Source organism: Xylona heveae (genome assembly GCF_001619985.1).
Source record: "Xylona heveae TC161 unplaced genomic scaffold L228scaffold_2, whole genome shotgun sequence".
NCBI lineage: Eukaryota > Fungi > Ascomycota > Xylonomycetes > Xylonales > Xylonaceae > Xylona > Xylona heveae.
In genome coordinates, this window is record NW_017264194.1 from 172988 (window position 1) to 196976 (window position 23989).

Sequence of the window (23989 nt, forward strand, 5' to 3'; positions counted from 1 at the left end):
TATGAAGACAGGCTCCGGAGAAAGATTTTCCGGAGCAAAGATTGCTTTGATTAATCCTTAAGACTGACCTCCCAGTGGGGAACATCCAATGGATAAATTAAACACCCAGGATTCTCTACGGCCTGTCACTTGTTTGCATTGAATAAAAAAGAAGCTACTCTCCGGTCCTTGTACACATCCACTAGCCATTTAATTGTATAAATAATAAGGTAAATATGTCTACGGGGAATGCGGTCTTGTGACTGGAACCTGACTTACCTTCACTCTCCTAAGCCCTAACCCCCAGTCTGGTTGGGCATTTAGATTTCGCTAGCTGTGTCATGACAGTTAGAATCCCAATATCGTTGCATCAGGGCCTGCAAAACCAGTCCAGCTATTCTCCAACTTTTAAAACATCCGTCTTTTCCCAGATCAAACCTACAAAGAATGCCCTTTTCATTGAAGGGGACGGAGAAGCCGAAACCTCCAATTCCATACGTTATTGGCTGGAAATTTACTGCTTATTCCCATATACCGCCTCCTCCCACTCCCATGACATATGACTGTTCGAGCCATGCTTCATTTCGCCACGAAAGGGAGCAAACAGACCCCGTTGAGCTCTGTTTGCGCCATCCACCGTTGCCAGGAGGCTGCCGCTCCGACGAAGGGGATACCGGGAATACCACGAGTGTTGAGCTACAAATTCGCGGCATTTTGCGAGCCGGGAACAAGCACAGCGCACAGCTAGTCTTCGTTGACGTCCTCAGGGCCGCCGTCGACGACGATCAACATTACCCTGGCCTCGGAGGCCTTGCGGGAACCAAAGGACAAGGACAAAGACTTGTGGCCAAGTTTTACGACCCTCTTTACGTTGATGATGAAGGTGGTTTCCTCGATGCCTTTTCCATCGCGGACCGTCACTACACCCACGAGACCCGCACATATATCGAGCTTGCAGATCTCCAGGGCAAGTCTATACCAAGATACTATGGCTCTTTCTCTGTCGATATTTGTGTTGGATCGTCGTTGTCGTCATCGTGCTCGGTGGCTGCGGTGGCGTCATCATCATCATCATCATTATCTAGTAGACGGACGACAAAGATGACACGTCCCGTCAGATTCATCCTCATCGAATACCTACCGGGAACAACAATGATGAATGCTGATCCCGCGGCGTATTCGCAGCAGACTCGGCAGCATATTATGAAAGCGGTAGTGGATTTTGATACGGCAATATATGCTCGTAATATCATGAACGCGGACCTGCACCCAAGGAATATTATCCTAGTCGACGGTCAAGAATCTCAAGATTCTAACGCGCCTCCGCATCTTGTTTTTATCGATTTCGGATTTGCTATATTCGGCCGTACATGGGACGGCTCTGATGAGCGCAGGCCGCATAAAATGTTTTCTGGGATCTATATCTCCCCATTGCTTCTATGGCACGAGTCTCGGCGTTCCAGGTTTGATTTCGAAGAGTGGGTGGATTGGAACTGGCAGCGCTGGCTGAATGCAGAATATAAACACACTGCTTCAAGTATAACAAAAGAGATGCGCAAAACATATCTTCATTGACTTTCTCTCTCGAGTTTCTCATGCTCGAATTGAGGTACTGGTCAATGGGCTTATGGACTGGCCGCCGTCACTGTATGTGGATTCAACTTTTACTCGCAACCAAGGCGCATGTGTTAATTGCAGATAGTTCAAGGCTGGTAGCTCAAACACATTGCTTCTCGAAAATTTATAATCATCTTTCTCTCCGTCTTCTTGTGTAGTAGTATATTACCTTGTTCCTTTTTAGTTTGGCTGCTATTTAACCTAAGAAGCATAATAAACATCTTTAAAGATTTAAGCGTAAAGGACTAGCAACTCATCATAAGTTCTGTGGCTTCTGCAAGAGAGGAAAGAAAATTAAGTCAAAAAGATACGAACCATTCATCACCCTCAAGCAAGCGCGCCGACCAAACTCCTTGTGAATCGCTTTTGCCTTTTCATTCTGCATGGTGCAAACTTGATTCATTTACAGCTTGAAGAAGAAGGAGCACAACAGCGGAACTCTGCTCGCACATCCAGTGATGCATTTAGATTTAATGATAATTTATTTACTTTTGAAACTTGTTGCCCGCTTCATCAGTCGCTCTCTATTCGCCCTTTTCCATTTTCTCCCGTTCTCTCTCCCATTCTCTCTCTTTTAAAGAGCTTTATCTTGGAAGATTCCTGTCTCCCTTCCCTTCCCTGATCTAACTCATTCGTATCAAGGATTCTTCTCTCCTCTTCCGTCCAAAGCCAACCAAAAGATTTGACAGCTCAATCCTACAAAAATGATACTTTCTATTCTCCAATCTTTTGAGGAAAAGTTGCCAAATGCTGAGTTGGTCTTTGACGAACAGTACCGGAAAATAAAACCTAGCTCTCGATCTACCCAAGACACAGATCCTGTCCCCGTGTTTTTGAATGAACCCTTGTCGGAGCTAGCTAAATTAGCAAAAGAGTGCCTACCTAGTGAAGTGCCCGCTCAGAGCCCACTCAATTCTCAAATGCCCATATTGGAGAAAACAGCCAGAATTGTCTCTGAAGGAGATGTTTTGAGGGTTGCTACACTGCAACTTTTACATCCAACCACGGTTGCTCTCCAAGAATATCTGCCCAAAGACTGGAAACTTTTTTGTCAAGTCGAGGCAAGTGTAGGCCCTCGGCGCTTCGATGTTCTATGGTCTTTGGAGTATCAAGGAAAAGAATTGCCACTTGCAATACTTGAGATTAAAAACACAAGGGTCATTCATTGGGAGGATTTCGCCCCTGCAGCAGTAACATCAAAAAATGCTGCAAGCAAGAAAGCTGACGCTAGAGAGACAAGTGAAATGACGTTGCTCGAAAATAACGCCATACCGCTCTCCAGGCAATGTAGAAAACATTCCAAGGTTTGCAAAAGCGTGGCTCTTTTCGACTGGGAAAGCATGTTTCTTTTTGACTTCCACGAGGTGGATGACAGCGCTACCATGCCCAAATTGCCACGCGAAACCTTTTTTTCCGAGTCGGGCCCGAGTGGATGACGAGGTGTTTTTCCTAATAGAGGACTGACGTTCCGTATGATACTTCTCGGATTCTTGGTAAGGGCAGTGAAGAGATCCCTGGAATAGACATGTCAAACTCTGCATTGCCTCCCTTTCTACGGGGCAAAATGTTGAATCACAGAAATCTTTCTTGACTCACCTTGTTGAAAATTGGAATGGCATCTCTCTCAGGGATCAGCTCGTCATTCTATATTCGTCTGACGGTCTCTTCTGATGGTCAATAATTGATGGCGGAAAAATAAAAAGAGTCGGCGGCACTTGGCAGAGGTTACTCGGCGCCGCGCTACCTGAATTTAGGTATGACCGCATGTGAGAGGAGGATTTTACTATAGCAGGAACCGGGCTGGGGCGTTTTCTTTTTTTTTTTTTTTTTTTTTCCCTCTTTTTTTAATTAAAAAAGATTCTGTGGCAGGCATTTTGCAAGAAACAAACGGCAGCTTTGAATGAATTCTCGATTGAACTAGCAATGAAGCAAAGCTGTTCTTATGAGATCAAAGCAATACCCTAGAGAAAATGGCGCAGAAAGTGGAGCACAGACGGGCTGACCAACTTCAATGAATGAATAAATTGAATTCAGCTTCTTGGGCAGCGCCTATGCCACGGTATCCAAAAGTCGTAAAGAAGTGACATACAGCAATAAGCCAGTGGAGACCAAACTTTATTAGAGAGGTAATATGCTCTGATTCGCTCATTTTGAGTGGAATTTGAGAGGGTTCAAAGAAAAGATGATGAAATTGAATAGGTGTAATTGTTCTAAAGAAAGAAATATTTAAAGGAAACAGCTATATTATAAATCAACTAAACCGCTTCAGCACTCTTGTGCTGCTACGCCGCAGCTAATTATGTACTTGGAGAACTCAAACCAGATAGTTGTCTGACAGCAGGAGAGGTTGCGGTTTCCTTTTCTCTCGTCATAGTTCCTGTACGACTGAGTGATAATGTCCGTGAAAACGATCGACTTATCGTAAAAAACCCTTGACGCAAACTGACCCCTGATCCAAACGATCTTCCTCGACGGCGCGGTCCAGGTCGTCTTGGAATCCACGGGGGGCAAACCAGCCGAATCTGCGCTTGAGCGCTTTCCACGCTTCTACGGCGGCAAGGAAGACAAAGATGGCACCGAAAGAGAGCGCCCATTCCCACGTGATACCAGTGTGTTTGAACACGCTGGTGTTCAGGCCGGGAATATAGACTGCGGGAAAGACGGAGAGGAAAGCAATGACGACGGCCCAGAAGAGGAACTTGTTCTCGTACAGATCGGCGAATAAGTGGAATCGGCCATTCGGATTGGGCCGGAGGCGCTGCCATGTGCTGCCTTCGCTGAGCGATTGGGATTCGAGCTCGGGATCGGAAGCGCTGGGTTTTTCACCGCCAGTTTGGTTGCTGCTGCCGTTGCCATTTCCGCTGCCGCTTCCACTGGGGTTAGCTGGGGTGGTGTGATCGATGCCGAGATTGAAGAGGCTGCGCCGAAGGGACTTGAATTCCCATGCGGAGGCGAGAATGAGCCAAGTGAGTTCAGCAAAGACAGAAGCGCGGGCGCGAAAAACGACCTCGCAGGATGGGTTGTAGCCCTTGTTGCAGTCATCGCCGAGAGCGCCGTCGTTGGCGCCGTAGACGATTATGACAAAAGTAAGAAGCGTGCAGGCGCCCATGATAACTCCGTAGACCATCATGTCAGCGAGGATTTGCCCTGTGAATACTCCTTTCTTGTTCGAGTGCGGAGGCCGGTTCATAATATCTGGAGCGGCGCGTTCGCGGCCGAGACCGAAAGCGGGAAACGAAGATGTGAGCATGTTGATCCAGAGGATTTGGAGTGGTGAGAGGGGAAATACGGAGAATCCGTAGCTGTCTTGGAATCCAAGACCGGCAATGAGGAGGATGACTTCGCCGACGTTGGAGACAAGAAGATGCAGGATAAATTTCTGGATATTGTCAAACATGCGCCGGCCCTCTTCAATGGCATTGACTATGCTAGCAAAGTTGTCGTCGGTCAAGACAATATCCGATGCACCCTTGGCAACGTCGCTTCCACCCATGCCCATGGCAATGCCAACATCTGCGGCCTTGAGAGATGGTGCGTCATTGACTCCGTCACCAGTCATGGCGGCGTAGCGGCCACGGCGGTGCAAAGCTGCTATCATGCGTGTTTTGGTGTCTGGTGCGCAGCGAGCGATTACTAGTGGAAGCTCGGGCATTGCGTCGATTTCATTGTCAGACATTCCGTCAAACTCTGCAGCGGTTTTGACCAAGGATTCGGCAACATCGGCAGGGAGGCTCCCCAAGTCCTTGGGAATAATGCCAACATCTTTGGCAATGGCGCGAGCAGTGCTTGGATGGTCGCCAGTAAGCATATGAACGCGGATACCGGCAGTAGTGCATTCTAACTTTCGTTAGCTCCTAGTGTTTCTAATTTGATGCATATAAACGAGGAACCATTCATGAAGGAGATAATACTAACCTCGGACAGCGTCTTTAGTCTCTAATCGAGGAGGATCATAGAGGCCAGCAAGACCGAGTAGCGTAAGGTCTCGCTCAACACTTTCTCGTGGGGTCTCTGACCGCTCATTGATTTCCTCAGGCCAGTCTCGACGAGCAATTGCGAGAACACGTAGACCTTGCTCAGCAAGCATGTTCATTTGCTCAATTACACTTTGTTTCATTTCCTCAGTCATCTTCTTTTCGTGTTCGCCGACACCAACGGTGACACATAGATCGAGTATGCGCTCAACGGCCCCTTTTGTGAAGATTAAAGTCCTTTCTTCTTCAGGGACTCTAAATGCGACAGACATGCGCTTGACTGTGCTGTCAAACGGATATTCGGCGAGCTGCCTCCAGCCCATACTTTCCACAAGCTTCTTCTTGCCAGAGTCAAATCGATGTGCAAATACTTGTAGAGCAATTTCGGTCGGATCTCCAGTTGTCAACCATTTCTGGCTCTCTGCGTCCTTGCGCACTGTAGCAAGGTTACAGAGCGAGGTGGATTGGAGGAAAGCTTTCAGCTCCGGGACGATTTCAGGAGTTTCAGACTTCTCTTCGTTGTCATTGCTGTCGTTGTCATCCTGCTCTTTCGCGGCGCGATTTTGTACTCTTCGTCTTTTCTCTTCTGGTTCGTTAAACTTAAGAGCGGCGCCGCTTCTCTTCTGGTCAAGTTCGTCGGCCTTTTCAGCCTCCTGCTTCTCGGCTTCGAGCCTGGATGTTGGAGCCGGTCCGAGCGTGACGATACCTCGAGTAGGATTGGATGCGTCATCCGCGTTTTTCACACTGTAAATGCCGACACCAGGAATCCACACTCTCCTTGTGATCATCTTTCCTTGGGTCAGAGTACCTGTTTTGTCGGAACAAATGTTGGTCACTCCTCCCAACGCTTCCAGAGCGCTCAATTGCCGAATGACAACTTTGCGCTTGCGCATTTGCGTCATTCCAACGACCATGGTAATTGTTAATACAGCTATCAGAGATTCGGGTATAATGGCGATGCCTAAATAGTTCAGTCAGAGAATAGTCTTTCTCAGGTAGAGCTGATATTACATACCGGTTGATATCGCGTAGATTGCGACCTCGTTCGTGACGTCGAATCTGTTGACACCAAAGACAATAATTGCCAGCAACAAGGCACAAAGAAGCAAGACATAGGCAAGTTTCGACAATTTCCGCTGTAGCGGAGTGCCATCTGTCAAACCCAGAAACTTGCCAATGCCATCCCAGATGCGAAGACTCAGGCCCTTTGCTGGTTGCAATGTTCCACCGTCTTTGCGCGACAATGACCGGTTTGGCTTTCGTTGTTTTCCTTGCATCGATTTGGCTATCTTTCCCAGTTCCGTTGACATGCCGGTGAAAATGGCAATGCCACGCCCACGGCCTTTGGTGACAGTTGCGGACGAGTAACACACGTTGACACGATCACCGACACCCGTGGTAAGCTCGTCCTTACCGGAAAAGCCGGCATCAACATCTTTAGCCACGGGGATCGCTTCACCGGTCAGGATTTTCTCATCACTTTCAAGATTCATCTCCTCAAACAGACGAAGATCGGCAGGAATTGTGTCGCCGGTCTTGATCTGTACAATATCTCCAGGAACGACTTCAACAGAGGGGACCGTAGTAATTTCGCCGTCGCGGAGGACGGTTGCGCTGGGAGATGAGAGGCTTTTCAACGAATCCATTTTCTTCTCCGCTTGGTATTCCTGGTAAAAGCCGATAAGGACATTGAGTACGATGACGGCGGTAATGACACCGCCCTCGACATAGTCCGTCACTCCGTAAGATAAGGACATGGCCAAGACAAGAACCTGTGCAGATTGTTAGAAAAATTTGTAATGAAACATGTGAAACAAAGACACGCGAACCAAGAACCTCTCACGCAAGCCTCCTCATTGTGGAAAGCCTGGCGGAGAGACTGCCAAGCAGTGGTAGCGACTTGGAATACCGCTCGCCAACTGACTTGCAAGAGAAAAAGGAGTGCAATCGCCACGCACCAAAATCATGGCATTGCTGATCTGTTTCATCAGCACTGAGTACCATTTCACACCGCCTTCGCCTTCGAGCTTATTCTGCCCATATTGCTTTTGGAGCTCTAGTATCCGCGCTGACGACAGGCCTTTCTCAATATCAGTGTGCAGATGTTGAACCACATCGTCGACTGAGAGTAGGAACGGGTGTTTCACATATTCCTGCTTCTCTCCACCTTTCTTTCCGGAACCTGGTGACATTGTCCCAGGTTTAAGTCGAGAGATGTCTGCGATTCTTGAGTAGCGGCTTTCGGTTTGCTAATATGAATGGAAATCTATTAATGTATATCGAGCAAGCGTTTCCCGTGGTGCACGCTCTGCTCGTAGAATGTTTTCTTTTCGTCAACACTCTTCTAATCGGCCTTTCACCTTTATGGGGCCCGAAGGGAGATTGTTCTATTTCTTGAATGACGGCAACATCTTAACCAACTTAGAGCGATGGCCCTGTATTTAAACAGGCCAGGCTCAAATGACGCCATTCTCTGCCGGGCCTCACGCCGAGAATCAACTATGGCAGCGATAGTGATATTGAATTGATAGGCTCATGAGCCAAGGAACTAGCCAAGAGCGTGTGAAACATATTCCTGTGATAAAGGTTGCACCTTAGCCAGAGCTGCCAGATAGAAATCATTGGGCCAAGACGTTGGATTCTTGGCCGTAAACATAGGTTCCAGAATCACGAATTGACCTGCCCCACAAATGGGTCGTAGTAATAAGTTCAGATAGAGTTTAGTAGCTCCCATTGGTCTTTCGACGGCGCCAAGATATAGATCATCACATCCACGTTTGCGTCCAACAACATTATCCCGAAACTGCTACCGAATTGGAGAAGTTCGTGGGGGAAAAGGAAACAGGCGCAGCTCGGCGAATCGGAGAAGGCGACCTCCGAGGTACGGTATCCGGGTTAGCCAATATTCGCCACCACAAGTACTCGTCAAGTAGTGCCTCAAAAGCGAGCGGAAACTCTTGGCAAAGCATCACCCTGACCTACCACGAGGGAGATCCCACCCACGCTGAGCCAGATAGGACACTTTCGTATCCCACTCCTCTCCACTCCACTCGCTTCGCCGGTCTTTTCACATGGTAACCACGCAATGGAGGTGTACCTCGCACACTTGGCATGTTCTTGGCATCTCCTCCATGGTCTAATTCACAGGCTTTCTCGGACCGAAGCCTGTATCGGAGTTTGCAACTCCCGGCGGGTCTTGTTATCATTCATGTACGTCACTCAAACACGTGGATGTTTCGAATATCTGGTGAAACTTGTGACATTATTACAGCTGCAATCGAAAGCTGTAGCCAGTGATATGCTTCTTGCCGCCAGCTTGAAAATAGCCAAGAGCTTCTTCCAACAATCACTTTCTCCTTGCGAATCAGGGTTTCAGCGTATCGCTCTAAAGGTTGAGTTCATGGTTTAAAAGAGCACTGGTAGCCAGTAGACGTTAAGCATTGTAGTGGTGTTTGATTTATTGTATTCCAGCTATGATGAGAGAATTCTTGTAGGTGCACCTGCCCGAAGTTGAAACGTCGTCCCAGGGACTGTAGAGTAAGAACCATTCGAGATCCATTTGAAATTTAAATTGACTCACGGGACAACTGCTTCGACAGGTTGACCCATGGTAAATGCCAGCTAGTCAGCAGGAAATAGCATGAATCTAAGAAAATATGCGCTAGAAACGGGATATCATTTTCCCATCCGAGAAATACTCCCAAGTGACATTCCCAGGCATGGCCATGAGCCATCAGTCACTGACACGATTGTGTAACCGGCCGCGCTTTCACTGCCGAGCCCAAACGCCAGACGCCGTCCATCCATCGACATGAAAGAGCTAAATCAAGCTTAAGCCGCCATGCACGCCAAGTCGCGAGATGATAAGATAAAAATAGTCACGATAGTAGGTAATTGAGATGATCCTTCCAGAGAAGCTTGCCGAAACAAAATGCGAGCGCAGTATGGTTCTTGCTAAGAAGCGAAGATCCGGACATTCAGGTCCACACTGCCGGTTGCAATCACACAGCGAATGTTGGCCTTTGCGGCGGCCAACTCCTGCCCCTTACCAGAATTTGAGGGCCGGCCTGGAGTATCTCCATTGACAGCACTTGGCTCGTTGCTGATGCTTGGCGCCCAACGGATGCAGCTAATAAAGTGCCCGTGCGCATCACTTATAGTCTTGACACATTTGCCTTCTTGCTCCAAATCCCAACAGCGCATTGTCTTGTCATCACTGACACTGATCAGGTAGCGACCGCCCGGGTGGAACACCATGCCTCTAACCCAGTTATCGTGGCCATCAAGTGTCTTGATGAGCGTGCCACGACCATCCCATAATTTGATCTTTCTGTCACGAGACCCCGTAGCTACAAATTCACCGGAGCTGCTGGGTAGAGGGGGCTTTTTGAGGCCTGCCAATGCGGCAAGATGTCCATAGGCCGTCGGGGGTGCAAAAGCGCAGCATTCTATGACATGTTCGTGTCCTAGAAAGGTCGCCTTGATCTCGCCAGATGCTGCGTCCCACAAACGGGCTGTTTGGTCATTGCCTCCAGACAGGAGCCATCGTCCATCAAAGCTCGGCGTGACCTCTCGTACCCAGTCCAGGTGTCCGCTCAACGTCTTTACACAGTAGCCGGTTGTGACGTCCCAGATGCGTAGAGTCTTATCTCGCGAGGCCGACACAAGGAGGTTTCCTGTTGAGGGTAGCCCAGCAGAGCCACTCGAGATGAACCTCACTGCCGAGACCGAGTGGTCATGTCCCGGCAGCGTTCGAATATTCTTGTACTCATCGCTCGGATCCCACAATTTTATTGTGAGGTCGCTTGAGCAGGACGCAAGTAGCATTCCCCCACGTGGTCCACCGTAGTCGACATCCAGAACAGCCTTGGTGTGGCCTTTGACGGTACGTTCCAATTCGCCGAGTTCCCAGTCCCAGATCTTGATTGTGCTATCCTCGGAGCCAGAGGCGAGTGATGAAAATATAGGATGGAAGGCAACGCAGGTGACCGGGCTACGGTGAGACTGCAGCGTGTGGCGAGCAGGGGCCCGAGGTAGCCAGGTAGCTGGATCTTGATTGCCGCGGAGGAAGGAGGTCGGGGTGGATGTTTCCAACTCTTGTTTAAGACGGTAATTCTCCGACTCGAGGTCCATAATCTAAAAGCCCACGTCAGCTTTTTTCATTTTGAGATTCCGCAATGGTCAGACACGGAAGCCCACCTTTTTTTGCAGACGGATAATGCTCGTCCATTTCCTCTCCATAATGCCTTCGTACTTCTTGGACGTCTCCTCGCTGAAGCTGTCGCCAATGTTGAGCTCTTCTCGCAATGCATTCGCGGAGTGTGCCAGATCGTTGGAAGATAGATATGCGATGATTGTCTTGTGCCTGTCTAACGATTGAGCACATATCAAATTTGTAATGTTCGCGGGAAAGAGCTTCACTCACAGCTCTTCTGCTTGTCGGGGCGTTAGGAGTTTGCTCATGGCGGCGATTACGCACTGCGCATACAGCTCGCCGCAGACAAGCAATCACGATTCTCTGGATTTAATTGCTGTCGCGCAGCTCCAGTTCGAAAGTTAGGCAAGCAATTGGAATAGGAATTGCGCAACTTGGTACTGATAGCTAGCTGACTGGGAGGAGGAAGGCATTAGCAGTGAAGGCCGACATTAATATAAAGGGCTTATGAGACATGCCAGTAATACAATGAGCAGTATCAAAGGAAAAGAGAAATTAGCCAAATTACTCAGCGCATGCACAATATCAATGGTTCTGTAACAATCAAGGACAACGTGGAAATGAGGCTTGTCAGGTCTTGTTATTGATTGTTTATAATTGTCTCTTGTGGGTGGGTAAGTGGGGGAAGAGGAGAGTGACAGTCCCTGTGTCTCGGCAACTCCCGTTTGACGTGTAGCAACCAAAGACGCGAACCGAGGATTGGGCCACCATGACTGGGGACAACAGTCGGGTGTGTTGTTGACAACCCAGAGGGAAAACATTCACCGTCCCTCTCTAATCAACTAGAAGGGGATACTCATCAACAACCCGCTTACCTGTATCGCACCCTTGGATTTGCTCCTCAGAACATCTTTTTTATTCTTCTCTATAGTAGAGCATTGGCGACCTACTCCTTTCTCTCTATATCCCTCCTGAGTGCCTACAACTACAAGAGTGGACCGGCGTTTTAAACGCGTCGACACTTCTATCAAAACAAATACCAGCTTGTCGCAGCAACGTCACAATCTGCAACTGTTTGAAAATCAGTCGCAGCATCCTACGAAAATCGTAAGAGGAAAACAGGTTCCAGACTGCGTGCTCTTTGTCTTGTTATCCATATTACAACGTTTATGAAACGAAAACTGCCCCCGTATATTCTTCAGGGTCTTTGCCATACGCTAATCAAACAACCTTTATAACAGAGGCGATATTACGAGCTCTAGCGATATTTCAAGATGGGGGACCCGGCTGAAGATTTCAAATCCCTACCCTTACCAGATCGATTCGTACACAAAGTAGGTCAAAAGCCTCCCCCGACCGGATAGTCGTAGATGTAAGCTTGGACATTAATGGCTTTGGGCATTTTAGTTATGGAAGGTACGCAAAGAAGCATACGAAGATGCCGCCAAAGAATTCGAAAAGACTGCCGACGAATCAGATCCCGTGTTCAAGCCGTTTTTACAAGACCCGAGTCTTTGGAAGGGAGCCGCCGGAGACACAAATGTCGCCGCCCAGCAAGATGGTGTTGCTGCTCTGTGCTCTTTTCTTCAATATGGAGGGACGCAGGCTTGTATAAAGTGAGCAGACCAACCGAAATGCTCGATTTACAACTAATCCTTCTGCTCTTCAGGACCCGATCCCTCACCATCACACCTATAGTCGAAAAGGGCCTCGCGGCAGCCAGGCCAGCAGCAAAGGCAAAGTCACTCGAAGCGCTGTTGTTATATATCGAGCTAGACAAGCCTGATCCGATCATTGAGGAGCTATTGCCCTCTCTCTCACATAAGCAACCCAAGATCATCGCAGCCACCCTCTCAGCGCTTACTTCGATATACCATGCCTACGGTTGCAAAACGATTGATCCGAAACCTGTACTTAAGGCTCTCCCCAAGGCTTTCGCTCATGCCGACAAGAATGTTCGAGCGGAGGCATCAAATCTCACGGTGGAGCTGTACCGCTGGTTGAAAGAAGCCATGAAAGCCATCTTTTGGGGCGAGCTAAAACCAGTGCAGCAAAATGATCTCGACGCGCAATTCGAGAAGGTGAAACAGGAACCACCGCCGCAACAGGAAAGATACCTCAAGTCTCAGCAAGAAGCCATGGCGGCCGCTGCAGAAACGGGCGGAGACGAAGCTGCAGGTGGCGAACCGGAAGACGGAGAGGACGGCGGAGAACTGGATGAATTCTCTCTGGCTGAGCCCAAGGATGTTATTGCAGCAGCGCCCAAGGATTTCCACGAAAGATTGGCGTCTTCGAAATGGAAGGACCGAAAAGAGGCGCTTGATGAGCTATATGCTGTTATTAATGTTCCTCGGATCCAGGAGGGTCCGTTCGACGAGATGATTCGCGGATTTGCCAAGTCCATGAAGGATGCCAATGTAGCGGTTGTAACGGTCGCTGCAAACTGTGTTGAAGCTCTGGCAAAAGGCCTTCGGAAGAGCTTTGCCAAGTACCGGTCAATGATCATGGCGCCGATGATGGAACGCCTCAAGGAAAAGAAGCAATCGGTGACAGATGCCTTGGCCGGGGCTCTGGATGCCGTGTTCGCTTCCACTAGCCTAGAGGAATGTTTGGAGGAGGTTTTGGAATTTCTCAAACACAAGAATCCCCAGGTCAAACTTGAATCTTTGCGGTTTTTGATTCGATGCCTGAAAACAACACGCGATATGCCCTCCAAAACCGAAATCAAGTCTATTGCTGACGCGAGTACCAAGTTGCTCGCAGAGTCTACTGAAGCCTTAAGATCTGGAGCCGCTGAAGCCATGGGAACGTTGATGAAGATCACGGGAGAGAGGGCTATGAATCCGTACATGGAGAGCTTGGACGATATTCGCAAGACCAAGATCAAAGAGTACTTTGAAAAGGCCGAAGTGAAAGCAAAGGAGAAGCCCAAGGCGGCCCCTCCTCCACCCAAACCTGCCGCTGCGCCGGCTGCAGCTACGAGGAAGGTTGTCAAGAAACCCGCACTCGGAGTTAAAAAGCCTGCTGCTCCTGCTCCTCCGCCTCCATCTGCTCCATCACCAGTCGAAGAGCCACCCGCGGCCGCGCCTTTGAAGTCCCAGCCAACTTCGAGGGGCGTTCCGTCCAAGCTCGCTGGTCCCAAATCTGGCCTCGCTGCGCCAGGAGCCGGCCTCAAGTTGCAACGGAAGATTGTTCCTCCAGGTGGAACACCGTCTGGTCTAGCATCGCCCAAACGTCCAGCTTCGGCTGGAGCCCCTGAAGAAGAAGTGCCAGCGCCGCCAAAGTTTGGGCTCGGCAACCGTGGCCTTGCTGGACGACCTCTGGGAAAGCTTACGCCGCAACCTGCACCAGTGGCTTCTGAAGCACCCTCGCCCGTTCCGACTCCAGGATTAGGTGCAGCTGAACGGGCCGAGCTTGAAGAGCTTCGCGCTGAGAAGGAAAGGCTGATGCGGGCAAATGAAGAGCTGCGCATGGAGCGAGCTAAGCTAAATTCCCAGATCAACGAATTACAGAACCAGAATGCTCAGCTGATTGAGGACCACACAAGAGATGTGCTGAGCATCAAGGCCAAGGAGACCCAGCTTGTGCGGTCAAGGAGTGACGCAGAAACGGCCGAGCAGACGTGCCAGAAGCAGCAGCGAGAGATTGAGCGGTTGAAGCGGGAACTCAGCCGTACCGTGCGAGTGACAAGTCCACCACCGGCAGACGTCAGTGACCATATCTATCGAGATGTTGAAATGAACGGACACTCGTTTCACGACGCGTATAACAGCAGGCAAGCTTCGGCGCGATCATACGTGTCGAGCCCTAGCGACGAGAAGGAGAATGGAGCCTTTGAGGCTCCGCCAAGAGCCAAGATGTCGCCGACCTTTTCTTCAGAGCGCAATTCTGGCACCAGCGGCCGTGGAAGCCCAATCACAGGGTCGCGAAATGCTAGCGGCAGTGGCAGCAATGGCGACGGTATTGAGAGCTGGAAGCGAGCTGCTGAAGTGACGAGCCAACTCAAAGCTCGCATTGAACAAATGAAGGTAAGTATCTTGTTGTGATTGATGCTGCGACGACGGGTGCTGATCATGCACTACTTTATATAGGCGCGACAAGGGCTCTCGCGATATCCTTGATTTTTCTTCCCCTTTTCTCCACTTCCAGTCGAAGACGGAAATGACCCTGTACCTCCCTTTTTCGGTCCTCCTTTGATACCATAATGCCTTACGCCACTTTCTTCTTCTACCATCACGGTCTATTTCAACTGGGCATGCCGATGCACATTCTTGTCCTTTTGTCATCTCAGTTGCTCAACATTTGCGGCGCGCTGTCTGTTCTATCCCGTCATTGGAGGGTTGCGCCATGTCAGACTTTGCCTGGGTTTGTCGATGTTCTTTGCCTTGTCATTTCTATTTTCTTGCGGTGCGTGGGTGATGGTCATGGGCTGTGGGAGCATTATTTTTTGGTGAACCAGGTTGAAATTCATTGGCTGTATGTCGCTTCTGAAAGCATGGCAGTCGACCTTGACTTTTGTTCCGTTTAAAAGCTCCTTTCAGCTCACTGTTTTGAGGGTTCGATTGTTGCATGGTAAAGGACTACGGGGTATTGGGAGTGGTTCAATTACGATGCATTAGATGATCATGAATATTTCAGTGTGGATTTCAATGAATATGATGAATTATGCTGAATTATGCTGTCAGAAATTTTGAGCTATTATGCTTTGGATACCTAGGGCCGTTCAGAATGTTAAATGGGACTGTCCGAGTAAGATGGTGCTCGGTGGTGGAAGTCCTGGGGCACTTTGCCACTTAGATCTCGCGGATATTTATCGAACCGAAGTGATTTCCCCATCAACCTCCTCCGAATTCCGAGGGTTCTTGATCTCGATCTTGTCGTCAATAATACTGAGATTCTACATTCTACCCAATATCAAACCCATATCACAGGCTTTTCTCGAGTTTCCATAAGTTGCTTGTTTCACACCCTCGCAAAGCCTTGCATATAGCCTCATAATCTGGTATCCGCACCTCTCAAGCTACCTTTGCATCGACACCATGTCTTTCCGAGCAAGCTACATTGTGAGCAGACCGCTCAAGCAAATATGTTCTCGTCGACTCTTTTCGAGGACTTCCACTGTCTTTCAGCACGATGAGAAGCCGACGCCCTGGTCAACAGGCCCGTCGCCACCCAGATTACCCAAGGAGGAACAAGAGATATTTGAACGATTACAGCGAGCGTCCACGGGCGCATTCAGCACCCCTTCGGTCCACCCATCTGTAATCGTGAACCAGTCGCCTGCAACAAACCAATCAACATCTGAATCGCTCGATGCAGCAATTGCTGCCCGTGGGGATGGCGAGGAACTACACCCCGATGTGAGACGAGGAGCGAAGCCCGAGTTTGAGGGAGACGTGAACCCTCGAACAGGCGAAGTTGGAGGACCGAAGAACGAACCTCTGAGATGGGGTGGCGATGCGGATTGGAGCTACAATGGCCGTGTCACTGATTTCTGATTCAAATCATCTACTGAGAATTAAAACGGTCAAAGAATTCTGTGGAGTTTGTGGTCCAACTAGTGTTTCCATCCGCGCATGTCATTAATAGCAGGGCTCATTTTGCACTTTTTCCTGCTGCTTATTCTTTGTCTATCTCTTTGAGAATGGAATAGATTCCGTCTTACTGATTCTACTTGTATTTCTTCTCCATTGATATTCTTGAGATTCCGCATTAATCTTTCTCATCATCCGGTTCGCTGCTATCGATTGGATCGAGACCCTTATGTTGTTTCCCCTGGGGCCACGGCAGCCAATCAATTGCACGCTACTAGCGCTGAGATGCATGTCACACTTCAAACTATCACAGTTACCACTTCACTCGACACCAATCATTCCGGTCTACTGCCTAACGCCCAAATGTGCTTCTACGCCTCGGAAACATGCTGTGGCTACAATGCTGGTCATGCATTGCTCCGCACCCTGCCCGGCAGTGACCATCACTTAACTCCCAGCACTCCTCTCTCCCGGCAGAGATATCAACTCCACTTTGTCTTCAAGCCCTAGAATATTGAAAATAATACGGCCTGCAAATATCGCTCGAGAGCTTACAGTGCTGGGCTCTGTTGTGCTGTTCCTGCTGTGTCGCACTGGGTCCATGTGAGTGGACTCGTTTCGACGACAGCAATGGACAGGCTTCACAAATCGTCGCCTGCCCGTCTCACAATCACCATTCTACTACTTGCCTCGTCGACGCTGGCCGCCGATGGCAAGCCGTCTCTATGGCATATCTCCATATGGAATAGTCCAGCACCACCAGCAGACCAAGGGCCGGCGTTCTCGAGGAATGCAACTCGCAACATGTCCCTGCTGCCTATCCAGGCATGCTGTATCGTTGCAGCATACTTGTTCAGTGTGTTGACCTTCGGCATGGCGTTGCTGCTTGTCGGTCGCCGTCTGCGACGGGCAGCTGAAGCGTCTGGCAGCACTCTGGGCGTTGAGATGGTCAAGCGCGCAGTAGCTCTACCGTTTGAATCATCGCCCCTGACGCCTAGCAAACCGGGCTTCGAGGCCTCGCCTGTATCGATCGAAACCCGCACTACGGCCACTTGGCCCAGTCCAGATAAGCAATCCGTTGGCGACAATTTCTCGTGGCCCAACGGGCACAGGCAACAGGGCAGCGTTGTTACATTTGACAAGAGCGTGATCGAAAACGATATGGCCCAACGCGAGCAAGAACTTGAACGTCTATACGCGGCAGTCATGGATTTTGACCAGCAGCGCGCTGTTGGTAATACACCCTCTCCTGGCGGGAACACAGCAACTACGCATTTGCCTACTTTGGGCTCACTTCAACCGCCGCCGCCACCGCCAAAGATTGCTGTTCCCAAACCACCTGTGCGAAAGCACGCCAAATCCAATTCTCGGACAAGTCGACTCAGCCGGCAATCTTCGATGGCGTCGACATCAAGCAAACGCAAGGGCAGCGTGCGAGGTTTGACAATCTCGAGTCCTATCTCGGCAGTGTCTTCGTCAGACGGATACTCTCCGTATGTTAGTGGAGATGAGAGTGATTTGATCCCGCTGCGTCCGCCATCGAGTCCCCCCGTTCCGCACCTGCAGCGCCTGCACCATGCATCGGCCTCCTCGACGCTGCCGCCACCACCACCACCATCGCAACCCGGAGTAATAGCCCAGCCAGAACTTCCGAAGCGGTCCCTTGGGTCGCCGTTGGAGCAGTCATGGTCGCTGCCGTCTTCAGGAGACAGGAAGCCCGCGAATTCTTCTTCCGGCTCAACTCGGCCTCGCCAAACAATGCAAACGTCTCAGCGCCGCACGCCGTCCAACTCTTCTCTTGGCAAAGCTACTGGCCCTTCAAATCTGCGGAGTCAGACTCACCAAAGCGCCCAAAATGCTTACAGTGTTCCGGCCCAATCCCAACCGCAGTCTCAATTTCAGCCTCGAACTCAACCTCAACCTCAACCTCAGCCCCAATCCCGGACTCAGCATCCACCACAACTCCAGGTCCCGCCAAGATCTCACACCCTCCAGACTAGTCCTCACGCCCAATCTCTTCATCCATCACATACATCGTACCCGCAATCCCAAGCGCCTGCGCCTCCTCAACCAATCCTGCGTCTCCCTCCTCGCGTAGCATCGCGTGACAAAATCCCGATGCCACTGTCGTTGCAACCATCCTCCTCGTCCTCGTCCTCGTCTTCATCCTTGCAGGCAGCACCAGCGGAATATACTTCTCCTCCCCGGCCGCCGCAAGCGCTCCGTCCGTCACAACCCTCCACTACGCGGGCGCCGCCAGCTTCGTCCGCCACCAACCCAACTTTCCACCTCCCACTCCGCTCCACCAGCAGCACCGACACATGGACCACCAAGACGACCGTTGTCGAAAGCACGCGTCCTCTTCCCGGCGCATTCCATCCCCTCGGCGCTGGCGCGCGCACTCCTGGTATTGGCGCCAACGGCCTCCTCTCTCCCAATGGCGGCGTCCCTGCCACCCCATACAGTCCATATATGCCATTTACGCCGCTCACGCCCGTGACACCACGACTCGTGACGCGCGCAGAGAGGAAGCAGCGGCAGCGCGAAGGCGGACGCAAAGTTGCATTTGCAGAGGATCAAGTCCGCGATGAGCGAGATATTTGGTAGTCTGCACGAGAGATGTGGATAATCATTTGCGTTACTGCGTCGATGTATTTTCTTTCATGTATATACATAATTCAGATCTACGTTTCATTACAGCATATCTGATATCCTGGAGTTTTATCACGTTTATCCCCCTTGGATTTCTCTTTTCTTCTTTTTTCCTTTCTTTCTTTTCTTCATTTCTTTTTTTCTTTTTTTAATCCGTTTTTTGATTTGTCTTTTTTTCTTTATTTTTATTTTATTTTATTTTATTTTTTTTTTTTTTGAGATTTATCATTTTGATTTATCTTTTACCTTTCTCTGCGTTGGACCTATGGTGTACACATTCCCCAAATCCATCAATATATTAAACAAATTACCAATATTATCAAACGATTCTATACCCCTTTTTTTTTAAAAAAAAAATACCATTTTAAATATCCCCTCTGACGCTCTGTCGCATGTCGCTCGTCGCTCTGTCTTTTGCAGATACAGTCACACGTATCTGCTTCATGAAATATCTCGTGGACCCCCTGGTAGCTAGGATGACTTCCGAGGTTCGTGCTAGCAGCCTGGCAGCCAAACGAACGCAACCGCACATGCGCTAACCACAACATACATATTCCACATTAACACTCCTCGCTTCAACCTTCCTGGGCAAGTCGCTAGGTAGCGACAACCAGCCCTGCTGGCGCAATGGTAGCGCGCGAGACTTCTAATCTCGAGGCTGCGGGTTCGAGTCCCGCGTGGGGTGTCTTTTTTTGTCCTTTTTTTTGTAGTTACCTTCTTTTCTTCTGGGTGCTGCTGGGTTTTCTTGCCTCTACTAACCAACCCTTTTTTATTTATTTATTTTATTTTTTTTTTTCTCGAGAATATACAGAAATTTAAAAAATTAAATTAATCGATCTTTATTTTGTTGAGTTTGATATGATTGTTTGACAAATTTTGTGTTCTGTTTTAATTTATGTATTTATTTTATATTTTTATGGGGTACCAAAATCTTATCGTTTCGTGTAGACTATTAAGACTCAGGAAATTTAGGACGTCTGGGTTATGAGTCCTAAGTCCTGAGGACTAAGGACTGAGTTTCGAGGGAGAAATGAAATGTTATTTGCTAGTGGAAAGGAGTATGGCTCTTACTGGCATGTAGAATGTAAAAATCTCAATGACTCTGTTTCTCGATTGTAATGCCTACGGTGTACATCAGTATAAACGTAGATAGTAGTAAATAGTAATATAATAATATAGAGATAGAGGAAGAACAGAGAAATGGAAGAAAGAGGATGGACGAGAGGGAGAGAAAAGAAAGAAAAGAAAAGAAAAGAAAAGGGAAGCTATAACAGCGGCGAGTCGAAGATATGAATAGAAAAATAATTTCTGGGAAGACAAAAAAAAAAAAAAAAAAAAAATTCAGTACACGAAGAAGCAGGAAATAAATGCCATAAAAGAAAATGATGAAAGGAAATGCAATGTCATGGCTGATGATGACAATGTACGCAAACGCTCCATAACACACCGCGAGACGCCCAGTTTGATCATACAAGGTTAATTCAGAGATGAAATCAATTCCCAGTGATAATTGATAATCATAAGCGCGATGCGATAAACAATGCCCGCCCATAATAAGTCTGATCATGACGATGCCCGATGAACAATGATGGCATCCCTTCCCTCTCCTCCTGGCAAGGTGAGTTTCAGTACTCCAGAGCGTCATGTTAAGAAAAAGAATAACACAAAAGAGAATGCCAGTTCCAGCCAGCTAGCCACCGACCGACCATACTGATTCATGCGCCCGCCCTTTTTTGGTTCAAAAAGGAAAAAAACCGGTTCCCCTTTTTCCGTGTTCCAGTTTAATGCCTAGTATCCCTGACCCCGCTTTAAATAATTGTCCAGACAATGCCCAGCCAATCCGTCCCATTGCAGATTAGGAGGTCAAAGACAAACAAAGAACTCCCGGAAAAAAAAAAGACTGATTGATGGAAGCAGCAAATCCATTGTGCCCAGGTACCCCATGGCGTTCCAGTAACGCGCCCAAGCGCCCAAGCGCCGTATAGTGAAGATGCATCAGAGATAAGATACGAGAACCGATTCCGCGCCGATAATGTGAAGATATGAAATTAAAAGAGCCCGCATGAATGCGAAAGAGAAAAAAGGAATCCAAGACAAGCAAAAAGTCTTATTTATATATGCTTCTTCCTTGAAAATGGACCCTTTCCCCCCTTAAGCTGCTTCAATTCCATAGTCTTCACTCGCGGTCGACCCTTCTCTGCCAATGCCAACGCGCTTTTTTCCCGCTCCATAAAGCATCTCCATGAGTTTCGCCTTTTGTCGCTCGCGAACGATACGCAGGTGGTTGTACGTGCCGTCCAGTCCATGAATCTGCTCCTCCACAGAAAGAGTACTTGAATCATTGCTGCGGACAAGTGGGCTGACTAGCTTGCGGCGAAGGATTTCCAAGTTGCTCTTCAAGGTCAGCAGCTTGCCGTTGTGGTCAACCAAAATGTGCTTGTTCCGGACAGTCTTCTCGCGAACATTGGACAACAAGAGGCGGTTCTTTTCGTACTTTCGAAGCTGGGCGGCATTGGGTCCAAGTACGCGTGTCCACAATGAAGAGAGTAATTCGCCTTCCTCACGTTCCTGCTGATCAGATTCTCGAATCACCGTCCGTTGAAGGTTGAGGAATTGCTTGTCAATGGCTTCAAACAAGGCAAAGAGCGCAGTTGAATAGGTCAGCTCTGTGTTGATGCTTTCCTCAAGGACAGACAGAAATTCATTAAAGGTTCTTTGAAGAGTCTGACGAGTGCGCTGCCGACCTGTCTGGCCAAAGAGATCCGTGACGAGCTTGCCCATAGTAGTGGGTTTTCCAGTCGACGATTCAAAAAGTCCAATGCGACAAAAGAGTGAATGGACATTGTCAAACACCGAAGTGAATGACGTCATGGGAAGTGAAGAGACCTGTGTCAATTCGCGTTTGGCCCACTCCATGACAATCAAAATGCTAACAACGACATTAGTCTCACAAACCAATAAGTGTGTCCAGCTTTCACACAGAGACACATACCTGTCAACATCACCATCCACATTTGCAAAGAACTTGGTGAGCTCAATGGCCAAAGTTTTAAGACTCTCACTGAGATCGTCCAATTCACGCACAATCAAGGGAGCAGAGGTCATATTTGCTGAGCGGACGCTCTCTCCCAGATCCCACACAGCAACACCTGTCTCCTGGAGATCTCCAATTTGCTGCACGCCGTTTTCGGAATAGAATATCAGTGGCTCAAATGACTTGGCAAGACCGGCAACTTTGACGAGATCTGGCACAGGCGCTGGAGGCGGAGGCTGGAACAACACACGCATAAACAAAATGGATAGGATGGCCATTCCAGCGGCGAACAGGGCGGTACGGCGGGATGACGTGATTAAATCAACCTTGTCGCGCATGTAGCAGAAGGCCGCTTCAAATGGCTCCGTTCGATGTTGGACCTCGGCGCGGACCGCAAAGCGAATGTCTTTCGGAAGAAGATATTAGCCTAGTGTATCCACAACAGTAGCCAGATAGTTTCCATGGGACCACGCACAATTATTGCCATTCTGATTCTGATTCTCGGGTGCAGGGACAGTCTGGTTCGAATCGGTAAAAGTGCGCGCAAAATCTGGAGCATTTTGCGGATATGGATCAGGGCTCGGAGACCGTTTTTTCACTGGCGTCTCTGCTGCTAGGGGTAGCTCATCCGCCTGTACTGCTGTATCGCCTTCCAGGGCACTTTCATACTGGGGACTCATCTCGCGCGATCGCAGACCGGGTACGTTTGGCAATGTAAGAGGCTGCCGAAGCCATGTGCTTCCGTTGGCGGTTCTGCGAAATGAGGCGGGCGGCATCCATGGACCGGCAGAGTCGGCGTCGGTTTCGGAATCCTCCATTTTGAATCCTGAATGCTGCGACGGGATGCCGTAAAGAGGGGACACATGGTTCTCGTGGTCAAAGTCGTCCAAGGAAGCAGAGAGAGACGGATGGTCGTCGAATTCATCATCTATATTGTGTATGGGGTCTCCCATCGTTACAATGAGTCACTGTAGACGCTTGTTGATACTATTCGAACAGTCAGTGGTCGTCGGAGGGCAATGCGCGCCTCGGTATCGTCAGCGCAAGCTATGTCAACGTGGTCGATTATGGATAACATTGACGTCGAAGAGGAGGGGAATCAGCAAGAGGAAAGAGAGAGGGAGGGCATCATTGGCGCGCAAAAGGACAAGGAGGGATAATGACCGAAGCCCGTCGCAAGGTTGAGGGCCACCCCCTTCGCCCTGCGCACCAGGGTCGAGGGTCGACCAGCTGTTCGTTGCGACACGGCCAGGGCAAATCGCCTTGGAGCCTCGAAGTGGAGGGGGAAAGGTATTGGGTGGCTGGACCAATGGATTGGCCTAGCGATAAGAAGGGATATACCTTTGGGATAACTCGGGAAAGGGAAAACGCCCACGGCAGTGTCGCTTCTCCCCGCTTCGACCCAGTCAAAATGAAGGACAACGACGGTACGCAAGGGACCAGTGAGCTTGACCGCCAATCGTAGGCTTGAACAAGTGGCTCGTCGAAGAAGACTTGTCAGGGATGTACACAGGGTCCCAGGCGTTCTCCAGGGTCCTCTCCACGGCGAAATGCACCAGCCGGCTCGAGGAATCGGAGCGGCAGGCGGGTCGTGCACTTGGAGCTAAGACGCCTGATGAACGAGCTAAATGTCAAATCGCCCAGTCAGCTAGAAGCATTCGTGTTAGGGGATATGTAAATGGGAAAGTGACATGATCGGAGACAGAAAAGAGAGACGGCTCCAAGCTTTTGAGTCCGGGACCCGCCTTGTCAAACAGGCTCTCGCCTCTGTGTAGTGGCCGATCCATTAACCACGGGTTTGCCACCACCCCCACCATAATTATCTCAGATAGGCAATGAGATTGGTTTCTCAAGATGGAGGGTAGAGGAGGGGTGATTCGAGGTGGTTCACCGCGTGGCTGATTCACGTACCTTGTTTCCTTTTGTCTTTCAAAGGGAAAAATTGCGCTCTCTGAAAAATGATGCAAATAGAATCTGAAGCTAAAATCAGCAAATAAAAAGCACCAAGTAAAGTGAAGCAACGCTGGAAGGAAAAGCCTTATGA

General features: G+C 49.3%; 7 protein-coding genes and 1 non-coding gene across 8 annotated transcripts; 5 read left to right on the top strand and 3 right to left on the bottom strand.

The window, feature by feature from the left end:
• The first annotated feature begins 322 nt into the window (after window positions 1–322).
• On the top strand, window positions 323–1741 carry L228DRAFT_243608 (hypothetical protein). Its single transcript, XM_018331728.1, has one exon. It carries the CDS (start codon window positions 427–429, stop codon window positions 1552–1554), a length of 1128 nt encoding a protein of 375 aa, XP_018190424.1. The 5' UTR covers window positions 323–426; the 3' UTR covers window positions 1555–1741.
• A 2090-nt stretch (window positions 1742–3831) lies between these two features.
• L228DRAFT_243609 (Na+-exporting ATPase) lies at window positions 3832–8135 on the bottom strand. The gene is made up of 4 exons (XM_018331729.1): window positions 7529–8135; window positions 6586–7342; window positions 5512–6531; window positions 3832–5433 (listed from the first exon to the last, which is right to left on the bottom strand). Exons 1-4 carry the CDS (start codon window positions 7760–7762, stop codon window positions 4013–4015), a joined length of 3432 nt encoding a protein of 1143 aa, XP_018190425.1. The 5' UTR covers window positions 7763–8135; the 3' UTR covers window positions 3832–4012.
• A 1037-nt stretch (window positions 8136–9172) lies between these two features.
• On the bottom strand, window positions 9173–11259 carry L228DRAFT_255042 (platelet-activating factor acetylhydrolase IB alpha subunit). The gene is made up of 4 exons (XM_018333865.1): window positions 11244–11259; window positions 10996–11180; window positions 10770–10935; window positions 9173–10706 (listed from the first exon to the last, which is right to left on the bottom strand). Exons 2-4 carry the CDS (start codon window positions 11031–11033, stop codon window positions 9525–9527), a joined length of 1386 nt encoding a protein of 461 aa, XP_018190426.1. The 5' UTR covers window positions 11034–11180; window positions 11244–11259; the 3' UTR covers window positions 9173–9524.
• A 740-nt stretch (window positions 11260–11999) lies between these two features.
• Window positions 12000–14846, top strand: L228DRAFT_265384 (ARM repeat-containing protein; the record flags this gene model as incomplete). The annotated part of the gene is made up of 4 exons (XM_018334691.1): window positions 12000–12059; window positions 12133–12341; window positions 12395–14753; window positions 14817–14846. The coding sequence occupies 4 exons, from the start codon at window positions 12000–12002 to the stop codon at window positions 14844–14846; spliced, it is 2658 nt and encodes an 885-aa protein (XP_018190427.1).
• Window positions 14847–15554: 708 nt separating this feature from the next.
• Window positions 15555–16356, top strand: L228DRAFT_57673 (hypothetical protein). Its single transcript, XM_018336718.1, has one exon. It carries the CDS (start codon window positions 15765–15767, stop codon window positions 16221–16223), a length of 459 nt encoding a protein of 152 aa, XP_018190428.1. The 5' UTR covers window positions 15555–15764; the 3' UTR covers window positions 16224–16356.
• Window positions 16357–16800: 444 nt separating this feature from the next.
• Window positions 16801–19129, top strand: L228DRAFT_57675 (hypothetical protein). The gene has a single exon (XM_018336719.1). It carries the CDS (start codon window positions 16890–16892, stop codon window positions 18864–18866), a length of 1977 nt encoding a protein of 658 aa, XP_018190429.1. The 5' UTR covers window positions 16801–16889; the 3' UTR covers window positions 18867–19129.
• A 395-nt stretch (window positions 19130–19524) lies between these two features.
• On the top strand, window positions 19525–19596 carry L228DRAFT_t23. The gene has a single exon. It is a non-coding gene; the product is annotated as a tRNA-Arg (tRNA).
• Window positions 19597–21062: 1466 nt separating this feature from the next.
• On the bottom strand, window positions 21063–22898 carry L228DRAFT_265387 (hypothetical protein; the record flags this gene model as incomplete). Its single annotated transcript, XM_018334692.1, has 3 exons — window positions 21063–21840; window positions 21904–22351; window positions 22421–22898. 3 exons carry the CDS (start codon window positions 22896–22898, stop codon window positions 21063–21065), a joined length of 1704 nt encoding a protein of 567 aa, XP_018190430.1.
• Between the last annotated feature and the right edge of the window lie 1091 nt (window positions 22899–23989).